This window comes from Solanum verrucosum, unplaced genomic scaffold, assembly GCF_900185275.1.
Source record: "Solanum verrucosum unplaced genomic scaffold, falcon-dt-bn FXZP01000093.1, whole genome shotgun sequence".
NCBI classification, from domain to species: domain Eukaryota; kingdom Viridiplantae; phylum Streptophyta; class Magnoliopsida; order Solanales; family Solanaceae; genus Solanum; species Solanum verrucosum.
This window is the reverse complement of record NW_026020065.1, coordinates 1,923,726-1,946,341: the sequence shown is the minus strand read 5'-3', so window position 1 is coordinate 1,946,341 and position 22,616 is coordinate 1,923,726. Positions and strand designations below refer to the sequence as shown.

The window sequence follows — 22,616 nt, the reverse complement described above, 5'->3', positions numbered from 1 at the left end:
TGTTTGTGTATTACTGTCTAAAGATAACTTTCTTTTGGATGAACTACAAAATGTTCCATTAGCATGTATTGCAATTTTCCTGTGTAATCCAAGTACCAGCTTATTGACTATGGCCCTTGTTACAAAGTATTCAGAGTATATTCATATCTAGGGATGTCTATGTTCACAGAATAATCCAGGTGAACTGGCTTTCAAAGGATAGGGGCTGCATATTAGCTCACCAGTTGCTCTGCTAATCTCTTTGATTATATATGAGCTTTTCATGCTTTCTGTCATTCTAATTATTGCTATAGTTGATTGTTACAGAAGTACATTCCTGTTACATGTTTGTATTTAATGATGTCCAATCCCTCGTATTTTAAGCAGCTAGAAGTATTAAAATTTACTGAATGGAGGTTCCTTTGTGGACAGCCATTAAAATTGGAAGGGCAAAGGATTGAGTAATTACTTTTTTTGGAAATGATGATTCAACGATTAACATTTGGGTCAAAATTTGTGATTTTTGCTTTTCCTGATTATTTAAGCCCTACCTATGTGTATGAGCTCAAATGGTTCCTTCCTTAGTGGCTAGACTTTGACATGCAAAAGGTTTTGGTTTCTGGTATTAGATAAATCTTCAAATCAAGGTAGCTCTGTCATTTCTAGTACCAAACGAGCACTAATAGTAAATCTGTTGTACTTGGTAATAATGCTTAGAAATTTTTTCTTTTGTTGTAGACATTTATTTGGAGAAGTAAGGTTGCATCTCTGGAACTGAAAAGTAGCTATCATTATTTTCTATCAGGTATGTATCATGTGTCGTTGGCTGTCCCATAGAAGGAGCAGTGTCTCCATCAAAAGTTGCACATGTGGCTAAAGAACTTGTAGATATGGGTTGCTTTGAAATTTCTCTTGGTGATACAATTGGAGTTGGTACTCCAGGTAATCCTAAGTCTTCTCTGGTTTCACCTTTCCCCATTTTGTACCTTTGGTCTGCTAGAAGAATCTGCATCTTTTTGCTCTTTCGGTAAAATACTAGCATGTGCCAGCAAATTACATTTCTTGTCATTAATTTTGATTCTTAATTTAAGAAGAATTCTGTAGTTCACTCCTTTGAGAGACAAGCTTTTGCTGTATTACTTTCAAGCTACAGGCTACTGAGTCAACATAGACATCTTAACAACATATATTTTTTCTTTAGAGAAGTGCATTATTGCTATGTTATTAGTTAATCAGTACACATTTAGCTTGTTTTGTAGAATTACTGGATTTTAGATCAATTTCCAATGACGGACAGTGGTGACTGCTTATAATGTATAAAGTGAGGTTTCAATGTTGTTTTCTTCTGGCTTTAAGAGATGAAAAATAAAATAAAAGAAGTCTCTCAGGATGGTGTCAAGTAGGTTTTTAGTGCGATGTTTTTTAGAGGAAAATAATTATCATAAAAAACAGAGAAAGAAAGTAGTGTATATAATCCTTTAAATAACTGAGACACGTAGTTGTCAAGTGTTAACTGTTAAATGATTGTATGGTCATGATAACATTGATAAAGGCATGATAGGAAAGACAATAATGTTCACCTTCTCTTTTTTCATTGTTATATTAGAAGACATAAGCTATAACCTCAATGACTCAACTGTACACATATTTGCCCTGCTGATGAACTTCCAGGATTGTATGGTCATGAGAACCTTGATAAAGGCATGATAGGAAAGACAATAATGTTCACCTTCTCTTTTTTCATTATTAAATTAGAAGACATAGGATATAACCTCAATGACTCAACTGTATACATGTTTGCCCTGCTGATTAACTTCCAGGTGCAGGTCTTCTACACTCCCTTAACTAGATAGGTTTGAACTCGATAGCTTAATAAGGAGATACGTGACTGTGAAGTCTACTCAGAATCAGTCTAGTGAAAGTATTGGCCATCTGTGAATCTGTTATTCAACTTTTTTGTCTATACAAAATTACTAAAAAAGTGCAATGGACGTTCATCAATTGGTTTTCCTTTAAAATTAAAGAAAGACAGTTACTATATGTCAATTGTTTTTCTTGAGTTTTTATCTGAAATGGATTTGTTACATCTTCCCCATATTTTCTGTCTCTGCTCTCCATTTATTAGGTACTGTTATTCCAATGCTTGATGCTGTAACTCAAGTTGTCCCTGTAGAGAGGCTTGCTGTTCATTTCCATGACACTTATGGACAAGCTCTTTCTAACATTCTTGTGTCATTGCAAGTAAAATCTCCTTTCTCTGCTTGTAGTGAGAAGTTTTTTCACATGTTGGCATATTTTATCACATTATGAGAAATTTGTTCGTTGTATAGTTGGTGCTGTGTCCATCCAAATCTAAAAGGTGTAGTAGCATGTCTTATTTTTTCTTGTGCAAGTTGGCATGCAAAAAGATAATTAAAAAGAGGAAAAACGAAAAATAGCAGAGGTATCTACTATCGAGTACATCAGGGAAAGGTCAGGTAAGCTAGCAATCCATTGTAACATAAAGATCCGTCAATGCCAAGTGAATGGCGTCAAAGTAAGTCCATGAGAGCACTAAGTATAAGGCCACAAACGACATGGACTAACCAGTAGCTGAGTGTGTGATTCTCATGTGACAGCCTCCTTCCCAAGGGAAGGCAAACACAAAATTAATTGGATCTAATGCAGCCATCTCATCTGCTGCATGAGACTCTGGTGTTTGTATCTAAACTTTCAGCCTATCATTCACTTCACTACGCGTCTTGTGAAAACACAATATCATCTGTGAATAAAACACACCACAGCACCTCCCTTTGAATATGTCGTGTCAATTCATCCATCATTAAGGCAAATAGGATCGAGCTAAGGGCTTATCCCTGGTGCAACCCCGTCACGTGCGGAAAGTGTTCCAAGTCACCTCCTACTGTTCTAATCCGGGTCTTGGCTCCATTGTGCATGTCCTTAATTGCCCTATGTAATCCACAAGTACACCTCTAGCCTCCAAACATCTCTAGAGGACCTCCCATAAGGACTTTTATCGGACACTGTTTCTAGGTCGATGAACTCTCCCTATGCTGCTCCAACAATCTCCTTACAAGATGGATAGTTTCAGTAGTTGATCGTCGCAACATGATTCCAGTTGGTTTACGGGTATAGACACACCCCTCCTCATCCTTATTTCAACCACCCTCTCCCAAACTTACATAGTATGGCTTAGTAGTTTGATACCCTTATAGTTGTTCCAATGTTGAGCATCACCCTTGTTCTTATACAAAAACACCATTGTCCTCCACCTCCATTCTTCTGCCATTTTTCGTTGTCCTAAAAATGACATTAAGTTACCCAGTCAACCACTCCATACCTGGTCTGGCCCGGCGTTCTTCCCCTCCTCATCTTATGAATAGCCACTTAACCTCTGCAACCTTTATGCACCTGCAATACCAAAAATCTCTACGACTTACGGAATGCTCTGGCTCCCCCAACATAATACCCTTGTCCCCTTCTTCATTCAATAGCTTAGGGAAATACGTCTGCCATCTTCGTCTAATGTGTGCTTCTTCTACTAATACTTTGCCATTCTCTTCTAGATACACTTCACTTGGTCCAGGTCACGGACCGTCCTCTCTCGCCTTTGTGAGCCTATACAACTTCCTGTCCACGCCTTTGCCCTCGACTCTTTATACAAGTGCTCAAAAGTTGTCGTCTTAGCCATCGCGACCGCTAGTTCGCTCCTTCTCCATGGTCTTATACCTCTTCCTATTCCTCTTATCCTCCTTGTCTAAGCTTTCCACTAACGCCGTGTAAGCAGTTTTCTTGGCTTCCACTTTTCCTTGGACCTCTCCATTCCACCACCAATCCTCTTTATTCCCACCTGGGTTACTCCTCGAGACTCCTAACACCTCTCTAGTTACTTCTCTTATGCAATCAGCTGTCCTAGCTCACATACTATCTACATCCCTGCTACTCCCCCAAGCCCCAATAGCCACCATCTTCTCTTCTTCTGAGATTTGGTCTTAGTCAGGCCTCTCCATCTAATCATTGGCTGGTCATATGCAATAATGCAGCCCTCTTATTCTTCTTCCTCTTGATATCTAAATCCATAACCACGAACTTATGTTGGGCTGTATTATTTGCTCTCAGGATAACCTTACTGTCCTTGCATAAAACCTTATCACACTTCCTAAGGAGTAGGTAGTCTATATGAGTCTTGCCACCACACTCTGGTATGGAGTATAAACTACATCAAATTGGCCCTTAAAGCTTACCTTAACGTTGTAGATGATCTTGGTTGAAAACCCTTGTTGGAGTGGTGTGCAAGCTCGGGAAAATGAAGAAAAGAAATTGAATCTCGATTTTGAACTTTGCATGGGTTGAAAAAGTTGTGGGGATATGCGTGCAAGCATGCATCATGCATACAAGATTTCCTGCATGCAGAAAAAGCCCTTCTGTTATTGTGTGCAAGAATGCACTGGGCACGCAAGACTTCCTGCAAGCAAAAAAAAATATAAAACTTCCCTTCTGTTGCGTGCTATGTGTGCAATCATGCATCATGTGCACAAGGTCTTCCTGCAGACACCCTATTGTAAAAATGATTATTATTTTTGTAGGAATGTACCCCAAAAAAAATAAAACATTGCAGAGTTTTACAAAACAAAAACTTGATATGATTAGGGTCCTTGGATGTGTATCTTGTTACTGTATCCAGGTCATTCGGCAAACCACTTAATTGATGGAAATGGCATGAACTTATTATGTATTCTTTGGCACTTTGAACCTTAATGCAAAAATAATGCTTGAAGTACCATAATGTTAATCTTGACAGATGGGGATCAGCATAGTGGATTCATCTGTATCAGGACTTGGAGGTTGCCCATATGCCAAAGGTGCCTCGGGTAATGTGGCTACGGAGGATGTCATTTACATGCTCAATGGACTAGGAGTGAAGACAAATGTGGATCTGAGAAAGCTTCTATTGGCTGGAGATTTCATCTGCAAGCATTTGGGTCGCCCTTCTGGTTCTAAGGCTGCCATTGCCTTGAGCAGAACAACAGCTACTGCCTCAAAGCTTTAAGGGACATCTGATGCCGCTGAAATTGTGCACTATGTCCACTCTGAGGTGAAAGTCACTTCAGACCAACTTCAACTGTAGCATTACTGTCACTCATACCGTTCCATCATTGTCTTATGTTAAACATATCCATGTCAATGTGTCCCCTGGTCAATGGCATAGCTACATAGAATGGAGGGTAGTCGGTTGAACACTCTTCGTCAGAATATTATTCCGTGTATATAGAAAATAATTTTAGGTCGAATATTTTTCTCTTAGTCGTTGACACTCGACATAGTGCCAGTGTTCTCTTGCCTTAGTGTAACTGGATTTAAACTACATATTTTCAATGTCTTCATAATCATCTGAAATATGGTGGTAGTTTTAGACTATGTTGTTCTGAATGCTTAAGAACATTTACAATTGCAGGTATTTATTGACTTCACACAGGGTTGTACTGAGGGTACGTAATTAAGTTGGGTGGGAATTCTGGCTGTATACTTTGCTGTAATTAATTATGTAAATATTTTGTTACTTCCTTGTGCATTTTATGTGATATATTTTGCTTGTCTTGTCCCATAAAAAATGATGTGTATTTCTTTATTTGGAAATTATTTAAATATTGTCATTTCCATACCTTTGAATTTTGATGTCATGATTTGCTAGCGAGAATCGTTTTTTATTCTTTTAAAAATAAAATAAAATGCAGTACTATATCTTTTCTATGAGAATTTTTCATTTTTACACATTAAATATCTGAAAATGTCATTATCGACAGGAAATTAGGGGTGTGCAGAAAATGATTTAACCAATAAATCAAACCGAAAAAACACATTTATTGGTATTGGGTTAATGGTTTTCAAACGATTTTGTACAAAAAAAAGTTTATTGGGACAATTTGATTTTCGGTGTTTTGATTTTGGTTAATGATTAAATCAATAATTCAATATGATTATATTAAAATTAGGCTTAAGTCATACGTAACCCCTTAAAGTTATTCGCATATTTCATTTTGATACCTTATTCAAAACAAATACCTATTAAACACGGCAAAGAAGGTGCAAATCACCTACATTTAGCGCGTCAGAAGGGTACTTTTAATTAGTTTTTTTATTCTCTTTCTTCTACCTTGTTCATTAGCCACAACTTCTTCAACGCCACCACATTTTCCATAGCTGCCGCCGATGTTGCTCAGAGATAAGTTGATGTCTCTACTCCATAGACATGAGATGAATTAGTTGTTCATCATTAGTTTTGTAGTTGATTCCACTGTCACTTCTTCTTTTTTTCTCAAAAGGCCACATGTACGTCACTGATTTGTCAATTTGTCATGTCATCGCAAGTGTATTACACACATTTATATTTTTTTAGCTAATTGTTAAAAAAATGTTCAAATCCGAATAGGTAGAGGTGTTCAATAGGTACTAGTCCTAGTTAAGGTGTCTAAGTGAATTATGCGGATAACTTTAAGGGGCTACATATGATTTAAGCCTTAAAATTATTATTTCACACATTAATAGAGTATATAACAATGACTTTAATATTTTACCAATTTTATTTTCTAAATTTTAGTATTACTTTTGACGGTAGACAATACAAATTGGTCTCTCTCCCTCTATTGCGACACTTTCTCTCTTCTCTACACAAACTAGTATTATCTTCTCAATTTTAGATTTGATTGTGACAAAGACAACTAATTTATGTTGTTTTCTCAATTTATTGCATGAGTTTTTAGAAGGAATTCGAACAATTATGTCTTAAATTAAAGTGATTAATGTAGAAGTTTGTCTTGGACTTCTATTCTTGCTGCTATTTCTATTTTTTAGAACACTGTTATATATGATTATATGAACACTTTCTTATCGTTTAAATCAAAAATCGAATTATTAAGAACCAAAAATTAATAAATAAACATCTTATTAATTTAATATTCTATATAGCATATTCACAAACTAAAAACTGATAAATTGAATTGTTAATACATAAAGTCAAATCAAACCGATTGATATACGCTTACACAAAATATCTCATTTCTTCTAAAAAAAAAATAATTGTTGCTGCTAGGATACACTTAATACAAAGACCATCCAGCTTATAAGGACCGTTTGGACATGAAGATCTTTCCATTTTAGAAAAATAAAAATAAAATTAAAACTTCATTGATTATATAGTGAAATGATTTTTGGGCTGGTTTCTAAAGATAAGTTCTTCAAATTTAAAAAATTGAAGAAGTGATTTTTTTTCCCAAACATAACTTTTAACTTTGTTTTAAAGTGATATGTATATCCAAAAACATAACTAATCATTTTGAAATTTTCACTTCAAAAATTCTTATTTCTCAAACTTCAACTAAGTGTATGTATAAAGTTTCTTTTTGTAATATTTCGAGTGTTCAATATTGTTCTTCATCCTTTATTAAAGATTTATAAGCTTAAATTTGATAGTTTTATTATTAACATTTTGAGCATTTGAGGACATTCGATTTAAATTTTAAAAATGATAAAATATATATTTTTTTGTTTCTTTCTAAAATACTTTAAATATTTATGAAAAAAAATCTTCTATTATGATATATTTGGCGCATGTTTTATTTTTATAAGAGTTTATAATCTATTAATGTTTTAACATAAATAATATGTTTATTTATATCAAAAAATATCTTTATATAGGGTAGCATTTATATAAGTTATTTTTTATTAATTATTTGGTGGAAAAATCTTTGACGATTTATTCAATCACTGAAAAAAGCATCAAATTATTTAAGTGTGAGTCGAAGGTATATGAGGACAAGTTCTTTTCTTTTGGGGCAGGATTTAGTGAGCTTTAAGGTTTCAAATCTAATGTGTTATTAATGAGTCAGTTATAACTGTCTAAATTATTGTTAGCGTTATTCTTGTTTAAAATTCGTATTCGATGATGTCGATTCCGTGTCAAGATGGGAGTAAAAGGTTATTGTATATATTATTAAGGGAAAAGGGTCAAAAATGCCCTTTAACTATGTGAAAGGAACAAAAATGCCCCCGTTTATAGTTTGGCTTAAAAATGCCCTTACCGTCAATATTTTGGTCCAGAAATGCCCCTATAGTTACAAAATGGGTCAAAAATGCCCTTTTCCGAATAAATATTTTTTTTTCTTTTTAAACACACCTTCTTCCTAATTAAAATATTATTAAAGAACACTATTCTTGTTTTCTTTTTTGTAAAATCACTTTAACAAATAAAAATGTAGGAAATATTTTTTTTCTTCTTAATCTCATTATATCAATTAAAATAGAATAACTTCATGTACCATTTGGACATATAATATAGGGAAAAGGGTCAAAAGAATGGTGCAGTGCTGACACCAATCCACATATTGCAGTGCTGCCTTTGCACCCTGATCTCCGAGCCAAGTTTAACGAGACTGCTGCTTGGGAATATGCACGAAGCATGGCAGGAAAATCTTATGGTTACCACAACCTAATATTTAGCTGGATAGACACAATTGATGGAAATTACCCACCACCCGTGGATGCTCATCTGGTAGTGCATGCTATTTTTGTCTTGCCATTTTTTTGTTTGACCTATTATCTTGAAGGTGGTCCATACATACCCTTACTTAGTAAATCCTCTGGTTTGCGAGTATAGTCATCTCTGCTTAGGCTAACTATGTCCTATCAAAAAATAAAAAAGATAATCACAACAAACAGCTAACTTATATGTCCAAATGGTACATGAAGTTATTCTATTTTAATTAATATAATGAGATTAAGAAGAAAAAAAAAATTTCCTACATTTTTATTTGTTAAAGTGATTTTACAAAAAAGAAAACAAGAATAGTGTTCTTTAATAATATTTTAATTAGGAAGAAGGTGTGTTTAAAAAGAAAAAAAAATATTTATTCGGAAAAGGGCATTTTTGACCCATTTTGTAACTATAGGGGCATTTCTGGACCAAAGTATTGACGGTAAGGGCATTTTTGAGCCAAACTATAAACGGGGGGCATTTTTGTTCCTTTCGCATAGTTAAAGGGCATTTTTGACCCTTTTCCCTATTATTAAATTATTGTGATGATCGAATTGTTCGTGGTATTATATATGGTTGTGGGGCATTTTGCATACATACGTACATTACTTGTGGGGTTTGTTATTCTCATATTCATGCCTTTCCGTTTAGGTAATCTGTTAGCCTCGATTTCGTATAATGGTTTATGTAGAATTGTTATGAACAAGTGAGTTAGTTGAGAATTCAGTTTTTTAAAAGGCGGGGCGTTTTACTTAGTATAGGGCGAAGCGTAAGCCTCGAGATGTGGGGCGTAAGCCCTATGTATCTTTAATTTTTAATTTGCAATATAGTATAATAATATAATCACACAAAAATATAAAATAGTTTGAAATAATTTAAAACATGATTAAGGAAACTCATAGAAAATAAAATTTCTAACATGATTATACAAGTATAAATAATCTAATATCTTAACTTTCTAATAATAAAAGAATCATTATTTCTAAAAATACTTTTTATCATACTATACAATTTACCCCCCGAAAAGAAAATTATCAATAAAACTTGCTAATAATATTATAATAAAAACATCACTTCATCATGTAAAAAAAATATTACTTTCAAATAGCTAAATAAAATATAATAATTTTGAGATATATGACAAAACCATGAAGATCAACGATAAGTGAAAAAGTAAAATTTCATTACGTATTTTTTTTAAAAATGTTACGTACTAAATAATCACCTTCACAGTGTTACCAAATAGTAAAGATGTGATACTACAACTTGTTATTTGAGTTACTCTCAATCTTCTTATATCTATAGATTAAAAAAATTAATAAGTATCATTCATTTATTCAAGAATTATGAGAGTCAACAATGTTAACTAAAGATTTAACACATAAGATCTATTAGGCGAGCCCCGAGCGTTAGGCGTTGGGAGTGCTTAGGGCGTAAGTCTTACAGAACTAATCCCCACACTTGAGTCTCGGGGTGTTTTTCTAAAGCCCCACCCCAGGGTGAGCCCCGAGACGAGTCCCAACATAATCTTTTAAAACATTGGTTGAGATTGTTGTTTTAACACAATTTTGTTTTTACTATTGATCCATCTACATATACTCATGGTGTATATTTATCACATTTTCCTCTAGGCTATTGAGAAGAATGTTCCTTCTGGACCACATGCCTTTGAGGCAGAGATCCAAGGGTTCACCAACACCACATTCATTTCATGTTTTTAGACTATACCGATAGTAAATTTGTATTGTTAAATTCATCATTGAGATGCCTTCTAACCAAAAGTTATTTTGCCATCATCCACCATGACGAACTTGAAGCTTAGATAATCTACAATTTGTTGGTTTGGTAGAGCCATATTTTTTGAAAAAGAAAATGCAACAAATTAACTTCAAAAGAGAGAGCTATAATACTTTGTGTTATCAAGTGAAGAAAATTAAATCGCCAAGGTAGGGTTAACACATCGGCCAATAGCTTTAACTTGAAGCTATTTTGGAATTTTTCGCTTAAATAAATTCACGAGTATTAAATAAATTTTATTGGAAATTTTTTTTTCTCATAAATTGATATTAGAAAAGGAAATTAAATATCAAAAATGAAAAAAAATTGTCCAAAAAAATTATGAATCAATTATTTGACTAAATTTAAATCCGAATAACAATAACGATGATAGACTCTATTATCAACTCTTTAGAACTAGAAGAAATGGTTTTTTTCTTTATAAATAAGCACATAAATTCTCATTTTCCTCATCAATGAAATTGCATTTTTCACCATTTTCCAATTCACATTACACCTTATCTTTAAAGTTCATTCTTTAAAGAATGAACCCAACAATAATGTCGATGCTTTTATCGTATTCAAGCCTAACTCGAAGGCACAAGGTTCTACATTAATGTGATCATGCTAGTCTAACTTACAAGATCCTACATTATCTTTTCAACCTTCATCTTTGAATATTAATCATATTTTAAGTTTTCTAAAATTCGATAAAGTCTCTTTTGCATCTAAAATTATCTCCAAGAGCATTATAATTTTTCCTTTATCACAATAATCAACCTTCCTTAAACTCCAACAAAAAGTCACATCCATCTATTCATCAACACAATATTCAAGCCAATCCCTATATTCATTTCATTGCTCCTTTGTAGCTAAACTTATTCAAGAATTTTTCGTTTTCAAACTCCTACCACCATCCAAACATACTTTTATAAGAACATATTTTCCTTTATACCAAATAGACCCACACCCTAAGCCTAAAGACTCGTTTGATTGAAAACAAATTATTTTGAAATTAAATTATTATTTTTTAAAAAACATAATCTTTTTTTCTTTTTAGTTTGTCTAAAAAAATCAATATTAAATAATATTTTGATACATTTAATATAATTTTAATTTAAGATTACAGAATTAATTTTTTTTTATTTCTTAAACTCCATACCTAAATCATTCTTTTTTAAAACTTGAAAAAATATTTGAGGATTGTTATCCACCCTCAACATGGATATATTTACTATATTTTGCTTTCTCATAATTATTGGACAATCATATACTTTCCCTCCTCCATAATAAAATTACTAAAACATGGAATGCTAACATACGCCACTAACGTGCACCACAATCTACTAACGTACGCACTTCTCTTCCTCTTTTCCACCTGAAATACAAAACCACTACCCCCACGCCCCACCCCCACCCCACTACCCATCAATTTTTCTCTAACATGCACCATTACCTCCTTTCTTCCTTCATCACCATGGCTCCTTCTTCTTCTTCTTCTTCTTCCCTCTCCAAACCCCTAAAGAAAACCTCAAACTCAAACCCTAATTCAAACCCCACAAATTCCCCAAATTGCCCTTCTTCCCACCACAACCTCTGTATTCACTCCCCTTCAGCTACTCTTGATCTTCTAATATTCATTCTTGTACTTTTCTCTGGTGCTTTCCTCATCATTTCATACTTCTCATACATCTTTAATTCAATTTCTCTCCTTTTCCCATACCCACCGTCACTTTTACTCAACATCCTTTTGACCCATCTCGAAGAAGTGGACGTTTGGACCCACTACATCTTTTACATATTCTTCGTTATTGTTTTCGTTGTCGTGGTGCTTTTCTTTGAGATCTGTTGTGGGTTTGGGTTTAGATCAAGGAAATGTGGGAAAAATGGGTGTAAAGGGTTGAGAAGGGCTATGGAATTTGACTTGCAATTGCAGGGTGAAGAGTGTTTGAGATCTGGGTGTGAGACGAAAGCTGTTAGAGAGATCAATCAGTTGCCTTGGAAAGGTGGGAGTGAGAATAATCCAGATTATGAATGTCTTCGTGCTGAGTTGAGAAAAATGGCACCACCCAATGGACGTGCTGTGTTGTTGTTTAGGTCTAAATGTGGGTGTCCTGTTGCTAAACTTGAAGGTTGGGGTGCTAAACGAGGGCGTCGGCACAAGAAGTGAGTTGTTTATCTTTTTTTTACTTTTTTTTTTTTTTGGCATTTGGAGTTATGAACTTTATGTTGATTGTGTTTTGGTTTGAGTTCTGTTGCTCGAGTTGATGATTATGCATTCTAAGAAGTAGTTCAGTTGTGCTGATAGAACAAGGAAACCTGTAATGGTTGCTGAAGTGAAATTTTACATTTGAAGAAGAAACTGCTCTCATAATGATTAACTAAAAAGGTGCTACTCTGGTTTGGATTGATTTGAAGGATATGAGACTTATCTTGGAAATAAGATAGAGAAGATAATGTGATGAGGTAGAAAGAGTTGTTTTATAGATGAGAAATTTATAAATTGGGATGATGATGCTCACACTTTTTAGCGCTTCCTTGCGTCTGGCAGGTTACTATAGGTCAAATGACATCCAAGTATAGTTAGCACCGAAAGTAAATAATTATCTATGAGTTTGTTGAATTGATTCTATCCATTAACAAGTGATTATAATGTTACTAATTGACACCATAGCTATGAATTGTCATAAAGACCAGTCAATAAACTAGGCCTCAAGTCAAACTAGTTGGAACTTACTTATGAATCTCTGAATCCATTATGTAGAAGACAGATAAAGGGTTCTCTAAATCATACACTTATTCATATGCTGACGTTATACACTTCTAACTAGATTAAGAAGCGGTTGGTAGTCACTAGACCTAGACATTTGTGGCAACAAGGAATGGTTCCCCAATTCCAACTTATTTGTATCACCTAAAAGGACTCCTTTGGTTCTATTTTGTTTGGTTCTTAAGTAAATCCGCAACGATTCCAGGATAGTTGGTAATTTGACAAGTTCTGTTCGTGTGATTTTTAGATCTATCTAGGTCCTTTTTTATGTTGAACCTACAAAAAGTGCATATCAAGGTTTACCTAGGACATTGCTAAACCATGTCATGCAATCTTCTCTTGTCGTATCCTCTACTGGTTGCACCCTTTGTTGGATCTCTTCATATATATTTTTTTGCTAAGTATGAAATACTCATGCACATTATAGTATTATGTACAACAAAAAGAACTCTATCCTTCCTCTTAAAATGATAGAATGGACCAAATCTTTTACTTCTAATTTTGTCGATCATTTATGACTACATATCCATCTTATGCCCATATAATTCATCTTGTGGATATGATGGACCTTAAGAGACCCAACGTTATATCTCGTATAACTTTGTTGTTGTCACAATTATTCTATTGAAGTCACCAACCAAATAATTATTCTATAGAACTTGTCTTTCACGTTGTTATATATCTTCCTATTACATAGCATTGTCGTAGTACTCCTCCATTTCCTCCACCCTATTTCAAATGTTTGTGTTACATCTTCATCTATGATTTCCCACTTTGTGGGACTAAATTGATTATGTTGTTGTTGTTGTCTTCGTCTTTAACTTTTTAAAGAAAATATCATCTGTATCTATCATGTCAATTCTTAAAGGAGTCTAAATATCTCAATTGCTTGTATTCGAACACTACAATTAATCTTAACTCACCTTCATTCTTCTTATTGGGACTACATCTGTAGAGTATATTTTGTCTTACTTTTATTTATTCTATAACTCATGTTCCTGAAAAATATTTATCCATAGTTTTATCATTTGGTTGATGCCTTCATTAGTTTTGTAAATTTACATATTACCATCTGTATATATAACGTACACCATGAACTCTCATTTTGTATATTCCATCTGTCCCAATTTATGTGGCACGGTTGGACTTGGCACAAAGCCACAAAGTTTAAGAAATAAAGGAATACTTTTAAAATTTGTGGTCTAAAACAAACCTTAGACATTTGTGTTGACTATAAATCATTTCAACAAGGGTAAAGAAATAAATTTTAAAGTTAAATTCTTTCTTATTATAGAAATGTGACATTCTTTTTGGGATGGATTAAATAAGAAAGTATGCCACATAAATTGAACAAAGGGAGTATTATTGGCGAGTTCATCCATAACTAGGTTAAACAAGTATCCGCTCAAAGCAAGTTCGTAGTGTAAATTCATGTTTATAGCAATTCTATTTGATCTCTTTCTGTTGTTTTACACTTGTGACTGCTCCCTCATACATATATTTTATGTTTTTTTTTTTTTTTGATAAAGGTAATGTTGTATTCATCAGCATTAAGGATATGCTGGAGACCTCCAAAAAATGGTTTCCACCAAGAGAAAAGAACAAAAAGGCTAATAGATTACAAAGTGCCTATAAAATCCAAAATTTGTGCAATATCTTCTATCCCTTCCTCTTTACACCAAAAATAAAAAGTAGTCAAGCAGTTCCATTTGACTTTCTCTATTGAATTGGCTTTGTTATCATAGCATCTGCTATTTCTTTCTTTCCAAATACACCACCAAATGCATGATGGTATTATACTCCACTTTTTCTTAGATTTTCTCCCCCCTCTGCTGATCCAGCAACTAAGTAGATCTGCTGTATGCTCAGGCATAATCCATTCAGTATGTGTTAGTCCCAAAAAAAGGTTCCACAATTGTGTTGTCACTTTGCAATGGAGGAACAAATGGTTATTGGTTTCCTCAGTCTCATTACAGAGAGAGCACCAAGAAGTAATATAGAAACCCCTACTTTTTAATTTCTCATGAGTGGAGCATGCTCTTCTGGCAACCAACCAGGAGAAACACTTTACCTTGGTTGGCACCTTGTTCCTCCAAATCTGCTTCCAAGGGCCAGGTTTACCACCTGGATACTCATTTACCTCTTTAATATATAGCTTGTTAACAGAAAGGCTTCCATCTCTAGAATGTTTACATATGATAGAATCTTTTTCTGCTGATAACCCATTAAAATCATTGAGAACATGTAATAGCTCAGCCACTCTCCCGATCTCCCAGTCATTTAAATGCCTTCTAAACACAATATTCCATCCATGAATAGACCATACCTCAGCCACTGTTTCTTCCGGATTGGTACACAAGGAAAATAGGTCAGGAAATAAGCCCATCAGTGCCTCATTTCCATTCCAATTCTCTTTCATATGTTTGGTATGAATTCCTTATTCCTGAATGAATGGTGCGGAAGCTTTGGGAAGAAACAGTTGTTATGATTGAGTATGTTGTCATCTTATGACCAATAACATGTTTTTATTACTCAGTTTGAAGTTTAGAGATTGACATTTTAGGAATAGGCAGTAAAATGTTTTATGTGCAAATGTATTATCCAAATTTCCAAAAATGTATGGGAAGTGAATGTAAGTTTTGTCACAGCTACCAAGTATAACTTGTAAGTTATTGCTATTCTATTTAAGTATAAAATAAGATATTGCCTTTCTGTATACAATCTAAGTGTAATGCTCATTCGGTGCTGAAGCAAAATATCTTCTAGCCTACTATCATGGGAGAAGATTCTATTTTTAAGGGCTTCAAAATGGTATGTCTTTCAATGGTGGGTTTAGGAGTGAGGACTTGGGAGTGCCAAAATTGATAGTGTTGTAGGATAAATTGCAGAAGTTCTTACGGACTCTGCCACTGCCTGAAAGGACTATGTCCAGGGACCGGATGGAAAGACTTCACCCATCCTTTAACTGTTGCAGAAGAGATCGCCCCTGTTTCATTCTCATCCATTTTTCCCCTCAGAGGGCGAGTATTTGTTATGTTAAGATTCGTGCTTTTTGTGAGAGTACCCAGTTGTGTAGTGAATGAAATAGAAAGAAGGAAATGAGACGATTTTTTCTGCCTTACGCCCTTGATCAATTAGTGGGACATTCTAGAACTACGTTTTAGATTGGTGGGAAACAGCCTTCAGTTGAATGTAGATTAGTATTTCAGAAGTGAAGTCAATAATCTTATGTTTCTTAATGTTGAACGATCAGGAATTTTAGATTATATCTAACATTATCACTCACCCATAACTAGGGCAAAACATGTACAGTTTCAATGTTTTGATCCCTGGTGTAAATCCACCATTATGGGTAACTCCTTTGTATCTCCTATTGCTGTTCTTACACTAGTGACGGCTACTTTATACATATCTGTTATGACATTTGCATATTTAATATAGATTCTTGTCTTCTTCAATGCCCACTGAAGAACTTCTCGTCGTACTGTATCATATGCTTTATTTAGGTCAATGAACACCACATGTAGATCTTTTTTTCCTCTTGCAATAGATCTCCATCAATTTTCTTAGAAAAATAATAATTTCCGTGGTAGATTTGCTTAGGAGTTGAGATTTTGGCAGTTGGCTCTCTGTCAGTTTATGATTTCTCTCTTGGGGGTAGTATGATGGATTTCCTAGAGATTGTGATTTGTGAGTTGTGGAATCATAGATTTTGCAATATGAACATTAGGTGATAGGCGCAAATCTTTTTTCTCAAGTGGTGGTAGCATAATATTGTTGTAGACTGGGATCTGCATTTAGAGTTTTAGAATGCTAAGGAATCGTTTGCTGCAAGGATAAGGGATTATAAACTTTATCAAAAAAAGGATAAGGGTTTATAATCCCAAGTTTAAATACGGGATTATTGATAGAATTTTTAATCCCGGGATTTGCACTTTCGGATTTCTTATACCAGATTCCCCGGATAAAATGTGGAATTATTGGTAGAATTTTTAGTTACAGGGTTAGCAATCTCAGGATTTATGCACCACTCTATGTGGGATAATAATCCTGATATCTGGATAAAATAGCACAATGATACATTTACTCTGTACTCTGAAACTTTTCTCCCAAAGTCTTTTAAGAAAGTCAAGGTTAAAATTAGAAATAAAAGTTAATCCAATTTTATCTAGTTAAAACCAAATAGATGTTTTATATTCTACTCCAATGAACCCAACCCCTACAAATTAAAGTATATCTGCTGAATAATGTCATCATTATTTAATCCTAGTATTATTGTCCGCGTTATAATCTCACTATAACTTGCCCCAAGTGTTTGGCTAAGATCTGAGGCTTGTGATCAGAAAATGTTGAGAATTATGTTATAATATTGTAGGCAGAGCATTCTTCAATACCTGAATCAGGTGATTTGATGATTTAGAAATATAGGACAAGATGCCAGATTCAATAGGAAAAGTGTTATTATATTTTATAAGGTTATGGTTACACAGTGCATTTGTTGAATGACTTTGGTTAGCATCAAGAAGCAATTAGAAGGATTTAGTCAATGCAACATATCCTATCTTCAGTTTTTTAAGTAGTTTGTCAGGCCCAGTGGAATATGTCTAATTACTTTTTTGATAAGTAGTTTGCCTGACTTCTTTGACGAGTGGATTGGTCATTTTAACCATTCCCCCTAGTATAACTTGATCTATCATTCAGATCTTCTTGCAAGCTGGCCTGGACACCACCATTATTCAAAATAAAAGAATCATTTGCATCTTCCTTAATTTTGGCAAGCTCTGAAGTCATTTTCAGTTCCTTGGAATTTCAGTCATTTGTTATTTGGTCGACTGCAGACTGCAATTCACAAGTTCAAGTAAAGAGGCCCTATTGCTAGTCATGCATATTAAGTAGCACCAGCTTTTCTGTTACCACTAAACCTGCCTTTTGCGCCAGAGAAGGTCTAAATAGATTCAGAAGACCTACAAGACTTAACTATAGTATGCATCTGAAGTTTCAATAAGTTAATGTTTTGATGTGATGATATATTGACAATGATGATGATGTGGATTCTTTGGAGTTTATGTTTGCTAAAAGAATTTGACCGCACTGACATATATTCCTCCCATTAATAAAATGAACTTGTATTTGATATGATCGTATTGACAAATACTCTATGCGTCACATGATATTTGGAACATCGGAGGATCCTTTTTTTGGTGTGTAATAGCAATGATCTGTTCATTTAGTCATCTTAAGATATTAGGTTCAATTCTATCATACTTTGACCAAAAAGGTATTGCTAGCTGATTTCCTGTTTAAATCCTTATATTGCTCTGTTTTTTTCTTGAATTGCCGCATGATTTCTGCATTCTCAATCTATTGCCTGTCTGATGAGAACTTTTTTTCATTAAGAACTGTTTATGTTCTTTTATTCTTTTTACCCCCTTTCCACGATGACTGACGTATAAATTTGTTGACTAAATGCAGGACTCTGACAATTAATGGTAAGGCGGATCATCGCTGAGTGTTGATGATTGCATATGGAGGATCTAGTTTGTTACCTTCTGAATATCAGAAGAATGGGAAATTGGTATTGTTGTTTAGAACCATTTTTATTGATCCCATTGACAAAGAGCTCCTTGGAACTTACTTTAGAACAATGCTCAATGTGTACAAACTATAGACAGACCTTATTTTCTTTCCTCAAGAAGCACATATCATATAAACATGAATAAATTATATAATTAGCAGTTACTTTCTCAAATAAGGAATTGCTCATCTTTCCTCCCTCATTACCTGCGAAGTTACTGCAGAGGCGGAACCGATATTAGGAGTTTGGGGTTCTAAATTTCCTTCCCCTTCCTTACCATTGAGTTGTCAATCAGTTTTGTTAGGATTCACGAGTTATTACTTAATTTTTCAGTACAAATATAGAGTCTATGGAAAAGCTACTGGGTTCATCTAAACCCCCACTTAGCTCATCTCTCGGGTTACTGCAGTGTTGGAGTGGTGTTTTTTCCCCAATGTTTTCAGTCAAAATAAGATTTTGAATTGCCTAATTAACTTCTCCACTTAGTTCTAAAAGCTTTATTCAAGTGTAGAGAGGCTCATTGTTCATTGAAGGCAGGGAGATATGCTAATTATTCATTAAATTTCAAACTGTGAACTTGAACTAGGGGTGTAGATGGACCGGGTTGGTTACGGTTGTGTTGGGATGTGTTTATAGTTTATGATTTATAAGTTGGGACTTCTAAATTTTTTATTTGTTTTTGTTATTTTTTTTTTACCTAAAAATAAGTGTTTAAAAGTATTTTTTTTATTTTTGTTATATATATTTTTTATAAATGATTACTTAAAAATTATTTTTGACTTGAACAAATCATTTCAAATAGTCTCTTATCACATGGTTCAGACCCTCAACTTGCCTCATAGTCAGCCACTCGCTCCAATTCCAAATTAATTACGGCTACTTGATTGTATGAATTTTTGCTATAAAAAAAGTAGTGTATATATATTCTTGTCATTAAAAAATGATGCATATATATTTTCTTTGTTTAATAAAAATGCATATCAACCCTAAATACGATTAAAAAATATTTTATGATTGAATAAAAGAGGGATATTGAGTTTTTTTCATTTGGATCGAGTGGGTAAAAAATGGGTGAGTCAATTTTTTAAAGCCACACATTTTTAGAATAAAAATTTAGTATTAGGTTTTTTTTAGTTCAATAAATATAGGTTTGTTACTGAAAATGATAAGAAGGCGAGGGTATATATTTAATAAACTAGAAATAACAAAATTGAGAGATACATTTGACCTTTCTCTTTATTTTATAAATAAGATATCAAAATATTTTAAAATATTGCATTGATAAATCACATATATCTTTTTTGATAAATTACATATCTCTTTTTGTTAGCGATTACCAATATTTAAATATACATAATTAAAGATCAAATAATTAGTTATTTTTTAATATAATTTTTTTTTCATACGGTACAAAAAAAAATCATTTCATTTCATGTCAAACATAATTTTTTTCTTATATTTTAAAATCATGATTTACGTTCCAAAATTATTATTATTTCAATTCGAAAATTTATGATTTCAAATCACATATCGAAATACTGATTTCATATCTAATGACTAAAACAAAGAATATTTGTCAAATGGTTTAGTGAAGGCAAGAAAGCTTCCTATGGTAGTGTGTAATGATCATTGGAATCAGATACAAGCCATCCTTTCACTTCCTTGCTCCATTTTTCTCACTCTCTTTTCCCTCTCTCAAATGGGTGTCTTCTTCATCTTCACATACCCCCTTGGACCTTCAACTCTTCTTGGACAAGGACAAAAACACCAAGAAACAAAAACCCAATTGGGAATTCTCTCTTGTTTCAGCCTTCAAGTCTTGTTCAGCAAATTCATGTATCACACACGGCCAACAACTTCATTCCCTTGTCTTGAAATCTGGTCTTGAATCCAATATTTTTATACTAAATAGCTTGATCACTTTTTATGTAAAATGCGGATTAGTAAATCATGCTAAGATAATCTTTGATTCTTGTAATAAGTTGGATGCAGTTTCTTGTAACATAATGTTATGTGGGTATGTGAAATTTGGGTTTTTGAATGATGCCTATGAGTTGTTTGATAAAATGACAGAGAGAAATTGTGTGTCTTATACGACCATGATAATGGGTTTGATACAGAAGGGATTTTGGAGTGAGGGAATTTGGGTTTTTAGGGATATGAGGTATTTTGGTGTTGGTCCAAATGAGGTGACCATGGTGAATGTCATTTCAGCTTATTTGCATTGTGGGTGGATTAAGGTGGATAAATTGCTTCATGGGTTGGTGTTGAAAATTGGGGTTATGGATTTCGTTCATGTGTCCACCAATTTACTTCATTTGTATTGTCTTGGTGGGTGTTTGAAGGATGCAATGATGTTGTTTAGTGAGATGCCTGAAAAAAATGTGGTTTCTTGGAATGTGATGCTGAATGGGTATAGTAAGGCCGGGCTAGTCGATTTAGCTAAAGATGTTTTTGAACAGATTGTTGATAAGGATGTGGTTTCTTGGGGTACAATTATTGATGGTTATTTGCAAGCAGCAAGGTTGAATGATGCTATCGAAATATATCGTGATATGTTATATACTGGGCTGCGTCCTAATGACGTTATGATTGTAGACTTTCTATCGACGTGTGGACAAGTGATGTCGAATTTTGAGGGTAGGCAGTTTCATGGTGTAGCAGTAAAGATGGGTTTTGATCTCTTGGACTTTATTCAGGCAACAATAATTCACTTCTATGCAGCTTGTGGGGAAGTGGATCTTGCTCGTTTGCAGTTTGAAGTAGGAAACAAGGACCATGTTGCATGTTGGAATGCCCTTATTGCTGGACTTGTTAGAAACAGAAAAATTGATGAGGCTAGAAACTTATTTGATCAAATGCCTGCAAGAGATATTTTCTCTTGGAGCTCTATGATTTCTGGTTACTCACAAAGTGAGCAGCCTGATTTGGCTCTTGAGCTTTTTCATGAGATGTTAGCTATTGGCGTAAAACCAAACGAAATTACTATGGTCAGTGTCGTCTCTTCTATTGCTACTTTGGGGACCTTGAAAGAAGGTAGATGGGCTCATGATTACATTTGCAAAAATTCCATCCCTTTGAATGACAACTTGAGTGCAGCACTGATTGACATGTATGCTAAATGTGCCAGCGTCAATGATGCCTTAGAGTTGTTCAATCAAATCCGAGAGAAAGCTGTTGATGTCTCACCATGGAATGCCATTATCTGTGGCCTGGCAATGCACGGGCATGCACAATTATCTCTGCATATCTTCTCAGATATGCTGAGGCAAAACATCAAACCCAATTCAATCACTTTTATTGGAGTCTTAAGTGCATGTTGCCACGCTGGGTTGGTGGAGGCTGGTGAACAGCATTTCCAGAACATGACTAAACTGTATGACGTAAAACCAAATATTAAGCACTATGGTTGTATGGTGGATCTTTTTGGTAGAGCAGGAAGGTTGATAGAAGCTGAAGAGCTCATAAGGAGCATGCCTATGGAGGCAGATATCATCATATGGGGCACATTGTTAGCTGCTTGTAGAACTCATGGTAACACAGAAATAGGTGAAAGGGCAGCAGAGAACTTGGCAAGAGTGGAGCCATCTCATGGTCCTAGTAGGGTCCTTCTCTCTAACATTTATGCAGATGCCGGAAAATGGGATGATGCATTTCTCACTAGGCAGGCTATGCGAAGTCGAGGATTGACAAGGACAACTGCATATAGTGGTGTTGTATGATAAATTGGTTCTGTTGGTTGCTGGTGCAGAAAAAGCTCTTTATGCACTGGGCTTCCAAGGAGAAGAATTCACCTATTATAACTTTGAGTGTTTCAAATATTTCAAGCAAACTACTGATTTTTCGTCAATTCTTTTCCTTACAATGTCCATCTATACTTGTGTTACTAATCCTAACAAGTTAGGAAACCATAAACATTAACCAAAAGGATTGAAATGAAGTATCTTATAAAATAAAATAAAAACAGTATAAGATACTTGTTAATC

The 22,616-nt window shown here is 34.2% G+C and overlaps 3 protein-coding genes across 3 annotated transcripts in view; all 3 read left to right on the top strand.

Annotated features, from left to right (window-relative positions):
- The window catches only part of LOC125823662 (uncharacterized), a 608,951-nt gene extending 603,554 nt beyond the window's left edge, over positions 1-5,397 (top strand). The window contains exons 7-9 of the mRNA XM_049503019.1: positions 785-921; positions 2,105-2,220; positions 4,781-5,397. Coding sequence (XP_049358976.1) covers positions 785-921; positions 2,105-2,220; positions 4,781-5,029 — 502 coding nt within the window. The 3' untranslated portion in view covers positions 5,030-5,397. The remainder of the gene's footprint in view (positions 1-784; positions 922-2,104; positions 2,221-4,780) is intronic.
- A 6,315-nt stretch (positions 5,398-11,712) lies between these two features.
- LOC125823680 (uncharacterized protein At5g19025-like) lies at positions 11,713-18,779 on the top strand. Its single transcript, XM_049503045.1, has 2 exons — positions 11,713-12,451; positions 18,528-18,779. Exons 1-2 carry the CDS (start codon positions 11,730-11,732, stop codon positions 18,562-18,564), a joined length of 759 nt encoding a protein of 252 aa, XP_049359002.1. The 5' UTR covers positions 11,713-11,729; the 3' UTR covers positions 18,565-18,779.
- A 1,454-nt stretch (positions 18,780-20,233) lies between these two features.
- On the top strand, positions 20,234-22,380 carry LOC125823633 (pentatricopeptide repeat-containing protein At5g19020, mitochondrial). Its single transcript, XM_049502978.1, has one exon. The coding sequence runs from the start codon at positions 20,253-20,255 to the stop codon at positions 22,350-22,352; it is 2,100 nt and encodes a 699-aa protein (XP_049358935.1). The 5' UTR covers positions 20,234-20,252; the 3' UTR covers positions 22,353-22,380.
- Positions 22,381-22,616: the final 236 nt, after the last annotated feature.

What these genes read in the sequence shown, in the direction of transcription:
- LOC125823680 (XM_049503045.1), top strand. Translation starts at nt 11,730, where the DNA reads ATGCACCATTACCTCCTTTCTTCCTTCATCACCATGGCTCCTTCTTCT. An exon ending in CGAGGGCGTCGGCACAAGAA is followed by an intron (nt 12,452 to 18,527) that starts GTGAGTTGTTTA and finishes GACTAAATGCAG; the next exon opens with GACTCTGACAATTAATGGTA.
- LOC125823633 (XM_049502978.1), top strand. Translation starts at nt 20,253, where the DNA reads ATGATCATTGGAATCAGATACAAGCCATCCTTTCACTTCCTTGCTCCA.